This window comes from Psammomys obesus, unplaced genomic scaffold (genome assembly GCF_907164565.1).
Source record: "Psammomys obesus unplaced genomic scaffold, mPsaObe1.curated_primary_1811, whole genome shotgun sequence".
Taxonomy (NCBI): domain Eukaryota; kingdom Metazoa; phylum Chordata; class Mammalia; order Rodentia; family Muridae; genus Psammomys; species Psammomys obesus.
The window spans coordinates 21,332,912-21,340,625 of NW_026596079.1; the positions used below are offsets into that span (position 1 = coordinate 21,332,912).

Sequence of the window (7,714 nt, forward strand, 5' to 3'; positions counted from 1 at the left end):
ATACATACATACATACATACATACATACATACATACATACATACATACATACATACATACATACGTTGGTTACCGTTTGTTTAGTGCCACCTTGAATTTTCTTGATGAAATGTAGGAAAGGGATATTCTGTTTTAGTAAGATCTGGCAACCATCTAGAAGCTCCACATGTTGCCGTCTGTATCATTCATCCTCAGACAGCTCTTCTTAGGAAATAGTGTTTCTGCTTCATAGCTAGTGTTTATTTTATACAATTGAGGGTCACTCTGTTGTGTTTTCTGTTTTTGCCGCTGGGTGAGGCTGATTGCAATACTTGCTTCACAGCATCATAAATACATTGTTAAACTGTAACAACTGACTACTATACACCAGTAAATTGCTGGTGCTAAATATGGTGTTAAAATGTAACACACTAACCACTATACAACCAGTAAATTTTTGGTTGAGTTCACTGTGGCCATAGGTGCTGACTTATGTCTCACTGTCAGTGTCACTGTACTTAGATCAGTTTATGAATTTACAGCTCACTCCCTCCTGGGGATCTTCTTCCTGGAAGAGACAGGATTCGAGTCCAAAGGGATTTGTATAAGCTTAGAAAATGACTTGTGTTGAAAGTTAGCACATATAAGGGTTCTGTCTAGTTCCTTCCATTTACTTTTTTACTCAACAAACAATAAGCAAATAGCCTGTCTTGGAAACAGCAATGCAGAAAGTAACCAAGTCCCTTTCTGGAGTTCCTGTATAATTTCCTTCAGTCTGTCTCTTCTTTCCTGTGTTCACACGGAATCTTAGCCATTGCTTTTCATCACCATCTCTAATTATATTTGCTTTCAGTCCATCCTGAGTCTCATCTTCTGTTAAGCCCTGTGTATCTGTTTTCAGATTGTGAAATTAGCTACTTATGGCATGCTGCCCAAAAACCTGCACAGAAGAACAATGATGCAAAGATTGCATCTTTTTCCAGATGAGGTAAGTAGAAGGCACTGAAAACAGTGCTTTTCCTCGGTGCTAAAGAAGGTATTATTTCCTGCTTTTACACAATTGCCATAGGATTTTGTTTTGTTTTGTTTTTAGTAATTGTATCTCAACTTCCAACATATTTATTGTATCTTTAAAGTGAACAAAATGCACACATGTGTGGGCACATACACACATACACAGTGGTAATTATTTCTGCATTAAACCATTAAGTGACAGATCACTGAGCTAAAAATCAGAAAGATCTACAAGTTCTGTTTGCATGTCATTCACTGCTTTCTTTTTAATGAGAACTGTTATGAGTGCTCTTTGAAACAGAGGTCCTCACTAGTAGTTTCATCAATTGTGAAAAAAATAATAGTAATTTTGTTTCATTTTATGTGGTACATAGTAAGCTTTATATGGGTCACAGATTAATAACTGGTTGTTAAGTATGGACCATGATTTAACAAAGATTTTTAAATTATTATTTGTACAGGCTAAGTCACTATCTGCTAACCCAGCTAGATTCTGAAAAGGAAAAGGAAAGTTTCGAAGGCAGTAGCTCTGGATACAGTGACGTGGTGCATCCACTCAGCCAGGTGGAAAAGTAGAAGGGGAATCAAGAAAGCTCCTTTTTATAACAAGAAAGGAATTGATTCATTACTACTTTTTAAAAATTAAATTGACAACATGGCACACATCTCTAATCTAGCACTTGGAAAGCCGAGTTAAGATGATTACAAGTTCAAGGCTAGCTTGGGCTATCTAGAGTGTTTTATGGCCAGCCTGGATACAACCTTGTCTTAAGAAAGCAAGGAGCAAGAAAAGAAAGGGAGGGAGAGAAGAAGGGAAGGATGATTCCAAAGTGCATTACTGGTCCATTGTACTTTTCAGGGATTTATACAAAGTGCTTTAAGGATTATGGTGTTTTTCAAAATTTCCATACTAAGCTTATTGTTTACTAATAAGAAATATATTTAAGATTTCTAAGTCCTAAATATGTTTCCTTTAGGATATTCCAGAAGATATTCTTAAGAATTTAGTGGAAGAGCTTCCTCAGCCACGGAAAGTACCCAAACGGCTGGATGAGTACAGCCAGGAAGAAATAGAGGCTTTCCCGAGACTGTGGACTCCGTAAGTGCACCTTCCCTTGTGTCTTTCCTCTCTTCTGTTTTCACCTGAGCTTTGGAAATGATAGGATCCTTAAAGGTGGTAGAAGTGAATAGTTTCTTATCCCCTTTGAAAGTCTTCAAATAAACTCCAAAGGAAATGTTGGACCCAAAGGTCTTCAAGCCTTGTGACCACGCTAGGTAAGCGCAAGGGTGTTGTGGGATCCCTTACTTGAGGCGGCCTCATATGTCATAAGACAGTCATATGGAGTGACTGTCTTTCTTAATGGTGACTCCACTGTATCCTAAAGCAGTGAGCCAGATTCTCAGATTGCTCCAGAAGACAAGAATGTCACCTAGTGAAAAGGCCATTGGCTCTAGGATTTAAGTTTTGATACAAGAAGAAGAAAAATAAGAAATTATCCTCTCTTCCATACAGATTTCCTGTGTCCATAATGACAGCCATCTTTTATCTAGGTGCCTCCAGCTCTTTGACTTGGAAATGCGGAAGATGTAGCATGTAGCTTCACTCTCTCAGCCAGTTCCTCTTGAAGGTCTTCCCTGGCTTGTGCTGCCCACTGTAGGCTGTCTTTCCCTTGCACTGTGCCACGTTTATTCTAGTAGGATTCAGCCATGTGTGCTTGTCTGTTTCGTGTCTTGTATTGCTCATTAGCTTACACAAGAAGACTGTCTGCTTGGTGTGAGCACAGCCCCCAGCACACTACATGAGCACTCAGCACATTCTTACCAAGTGAAGTCATGAAGAGCCATCATTTTTTCCATCATCTTTTATTAGTGAAGTTCAAAAAAGTATGTCTAGGAAAAAAACTGAAACAAAACATTTTTCACCTTTTATTATTTGTCTTCCTTTATTAATAACAGTAAAAATAGCAAGAGGTAAAAATAAAACATTTACAGTAATTTATATGTAATTACAGCAACTTATCCTCTCAGCAAAGTAATAAGTTAGCAACGTTTGATCCCTCTTTTTCATAAACTGAAAAACAGGCAGAGAAAGATGTGGAATAGTCACTGGGATCATGTAGAAGTCGTGACTAAGGACTGAGCATAGGGCACCAGCTCCTAGGCCATTGTCCAGACTATAGCACTGGACAGCCCCACTACCTTGTGCATCTGTTGTATCTATGGTGTGCCAAACTGACAGTGTGTTGGCTACCACTGACTGCCAGCAGGTGTAAGTACTGAACCACCCATTCATTGGAGCACCCAACTCCTAAGGCATAGTACTTGCTACATGTCCTCAGGGCTCCCTGAGTGTTTCTGAAGAATGAAGAGCTGTATCCCTGAAATTAACAGCTTCCACACTTACGTTTAGTTCTAGGTCTAAACCTATAACTAAGCCTATTTCCTCAAACTCACATAGTATTAGCACTCACATAGTGTTGATACAGCACTAAAGTAACTAAGTAGAAAGAATGGGCTTCTCAGATATTCACTTCTGATAAATTACTTTCTAAAAAAGTAAATAATCCTTGAAGTCCCATACAGTTACCTTCATGTAACAGCATTCCATAAATGTAGATATTCCATGTCAGATACTCTCATAGAATCATCATCAGAAATAAGTTTATATTTATGACCTGGAGAATCACGGTAGCATTTTTTTTAACCAGATCTACCATGGGTGCAATTAAATCAAATATATCACCGAACACATTTTATGAACTTGAAGTTATATTAAAGGCTTAACCAAAGCAATATGAAATATACTAACATCCAAAAATAAGTGTATTTAGTATTGTTAAATCAAACAACACTGGTCACGACGGCTTACTTTTCTGTAATTTTTTTAAGGGGAATCTCACTGGAGCTTGGAGCTGCTTGGCTTAGTTTTCAGTGCCTACTGTGGGGATGGATTTTCCTGCCCTTTTACTTTGAATTCCACTACAGCAGGAATATGCATTAGACAGAGGGATTTTCTTTATGGTTCATTAAAGTTGTGGTCTTTTCGCCTAAGTAGTTATGCAACACACGTTAACTTCTATTGCCAAAATAGTAAATGGATATGCATTTACTGAAACCTTATCGTGATAAAGGTGTAGTAATCATTTAGCATAATCATTCAAAATGTCATTTTCTCTGCATACTAGTGTTGATGTCAGGTCCAGTTAGTGTTTAGTGCATAAAATGTGTGTGACCAGGAAAAGCTTCATAGACAGCAGCTCTGGCTGGCTCTAGGACTGAACCCTGTGCTGTCATTATTGTGACTGATGAAGAGACTTTAATTTGATGTAATTTTAATAAACTTAAGTTTCAATAACCACAAGTGACTGCCTTGCTGGCCTGTATCACTGAAGTTTAGCCTTTCAAGTTCTAGTAAATTCTGTATACTTTAGAAGTAGAAATAAAATATCTCAAATACCATTCAATTCAATGCACTGAAAGTAGAATTTCTTGTTATTGAATGTTCACCTTTATGAGAAGAAAATCTCTCTCCTTTTGGAGGAAGAACTTACTTGAAATAAGCTTTTATTCTACTGAAAATAGCTGAGCCAAGAATATAGTCTCCCTTTGGAATCGGGTCATTAGAAATTGTTCAGGGTCGACCTGACGGTGAACCTGCAGAAACAGGGTGGAGACAGATGTGCCAGGGCTGCAGCAGAAGTGACGCTAGGAGTAGCTTCCTTTCTTTCGCTTTTGTCTTTGTCTGCTTGCGTCCCTGCTGACAAAGCTTACACTTGGGAATTTTTGTTGGCTCTTAGAGGCTAAAGCTTTTGAACAGCAGTAATAATTTCCACCTAAATGTAAAGTCAGCAGGTGATTAATAAGTTTTATTTCACCTTAAGTCAAAACTGTTACTGTTAGGATTTCATTTAAGTTGTTTTAGTGCTTATAGAGGTTATATTCTTTTGGGCTTACTCTTAGCATATGTTTATTCAGTTGACTGGTCATTTTTTAAAATAATGGTAGGAAATAAGAGATGAAAGCTATTGATAATAAGATCATAACTTTAAAAGTAAAGCCTTTTTTTATATTGGTAATATTAGCTGTTCATCTCACTTGTTTTGTTAATGGGTAAATTTAACATGTTAGTGTCTTATACACTAACAAGTAACTTTTACAGAACTTTTTTGAGGAAAATGCTGTACAGTTATATTTCGTGCTCTAATACAAAGCAGGTGTGTGACTGATTAAACATGTAGTGATTGTGGGGTTTGCAATTATTTATGAGAAGAAAATTTTTTTAAATTAACAGGGCTATCCTTTTTCTTTACACATCAGTTGCCTGAAATCATAGCTTTCAAGTGGACAATTATTTTAATACTATCAGTAATTATTTCCATAATTGTTAGAATTTTGCCAGCATATTACACAATTTCAATAATTATATCCTGTGTGGTGCTCTCATTGAAATGGAATTTTTTTTACTTTGTAGGCTAAAAATAAAAATTGGATCATTTTTAACTATTTTAGTTTTGAGTTTTATATACTTCTGTAGGAGAGCTTTTGTTTAGAAAGCCTGCATTTATGGGCTTTTTTTTTTTTTTTTCTTGAGCTGCTTTGCATTTTAATCCCTCACTTGTTAACTCAATGATGCTTTATTTTAAACAAAATTCACCATTGTAGAGAAACTGACTGGAAACCCTGAGCATCAGCGGTGCTTGAGAACTTGAGTAAAACCCCACATTCCTCATGTAGCACATGCTATAGAGTGTGCCTGCCAGGAGAGGCTTGGAGAGGGTAGCGATGAGGAAGTATGAGGACAACCATGAGTGCCCTTAGATTTGTCTTCCCGCAGAGTGGGATCAGGTTTAGAGTGTTTAATGAATAATCCACATGATGCTATAAAAGCAAAGTGGGGTTCCAGGTGCTGGGAACAGTGGCACCAGGACATACCCCGGAGGGCACCCTGTTTAGGCTGCAGCTACTGAAGGGAGCAGGGGTGTAAGCTTGGTGTTTGCCCTCCAGAATAAAAGCTATTCGTCCTAATAAAGTGCATACTGTCGAGTATACTTTAAATAATACTAAGAGTTTTATTCACGTCTTTGTAAAATGTGCATTAGCTTAAAAACCTGAAGGTAGTGAAGAAACATTTTACCTCTCCTAACCCTGTAAGGAGCAGGGAGAGATCTGGATAGCCAGTGTCAGCGCTTTCTATAACTGTGCTAGCTAGCCTGTTCGTGTAGCATTTTCTCACAAAACTTGAATTGGTGTTCCTCACAGTCATGAGCTATTAGTTCCCGTCCTGTTTCAACCAGTTCAGCACTGGCCTAATTCATAGACCTGGGGATTTGCAGTGCTGAGCTTTGCTCACATGAAGCCTTCTAAGCAGCTGAGCCACTAGCACCACTAGCAACATAAAGAGAAATCTATTTTAAATGAAAAATAAAAACTTAAGAATTTAGCTTTTTTGTTTTGTTTTGTTGTTTGTTTGTTTGTTTAGCACATAAAAATACGTCCAGGAGTCAAAGGGCAACAGTGTAGGGTTCAGTTGCCTTGTGCCCCGGTATGGGCCCTAGTGGTGAACCTTGGGTCATCAGGCCTGCACACGAGCAGCGTTACCCACTAACCCATCCCACGAGTCTGAGAAACTGAAGATTTTAAGTTACTAAATACATATATATTTAGGTACAGAGAGACTGTGGTTTACTTTCCAAACTACTTTGAAACTGTCACTTCTATTTTGTAATATGGTGGTTTAAATGTGTTTTAGAAGTGCTTTGCCCTTAAATATTTCTCAGTGAACAATTACTTCTATTGTAAAGTAGGGAAGTAATCTTTCTCCTTCATCTAGGAGAAAATGGAATAATGATTCATGAACAAATACACATGGTTTTTTATCTTTCAGACCTGAAGATTTTCGGATGTAGGAGAATGGAAATGGTTGACAATAACAAGAGACTGAATGCTTTGTGAAGTATTCCCATGACCCAGGACACAGAAAACAACACTTGAGCTCACTGTGGGGAACACTCAAGACAGGCAGGCCTCAGTGGGAAATTGTAATAGAGCATACTACGTTACAGAAGTGTCTTATGTGACCTGCTTTACATGCTAGAAGTGTTAATAAAATGCTTACTTGGTTACCCAGTCAATGTGTCATTTACTGAAAACATAGCCCCTGAATAACATGCAGTTGTAAGTAGCCAAAACTCACCAGCTATGTGTATTTTCTCACAAAACAGATCACTCTTCATATAGCCATGAACAAGGCCCATCCTCCCTTTGCCTGTTGTATCTAACCCTACATTCTGCAAAACTCATGATGCGCTCAGTACAGTAATGTTTGTTCTCAAGTATATATATGCTACTGTCATCTTTTTCTGTGTCCTGGCCAGTCAGTCCTGTTCTTTTTGGTTTTAGGAGATGCTAGAAGATGTAAGAGGTGGAGGTTAAGTTTAGATGATGCTCCTCTGATGCACCTCTCATGAAATGTCACCTATGCTGGATTTGGGCTTTGTTGTGAGTGGCTATTTTTGAGTCACTTTTGAATTAACTCATTGGTTCACCAAGCCATGCACAGGTGAAATTGTTTTGGTTTGTTGGTGCCCTCTTAGGTCAGTCGGTCCTACAGAATCTTCAGCATAGGTGTGGCTTTTCTGCTGTTGCCCTGTTGGCCAGGCATCACATTTTGTACATGTGGAAGCCAGTGTTGTTTTATGTCGTGTGATGCTCGGAAGGCTGT

General features: G+C 38.2%; 1 protein-coding gene across 1 annotated transcript in view; it reads left to right on the top strand.

The window, feature by feature from the left end:
- Nucleotides 1-7,119, top strand: part of Mrpl13 (mitochondrial ribosomal protein L13) — a 22,625-nt gene extending 15,506 nt beyond the window's left edge. The window contains exons 5-7 of the mRNA XM_055626243.1: nucleotides 881-967; nucleotides 1,971-2,092; nucleotides 6,878-7,119. Coding sequence (XP_055482218.1) covers nucleotides 881-967; nucleotides 1,971-2,092; nucleotides 6,878-6,899 — 231 coding nt within the window. The 3' untranslated portion in view covers nucleotides 6,900-7,119. The remainder of the gene's footprint in view (nucleotides 1-880; nucleotides 968-1,970; nucleotides 2,093-6,877) is intronic.
- The last annotated feature ends 595 nt before the right edge of the window (nucleotides 7,120-7,714 follow it).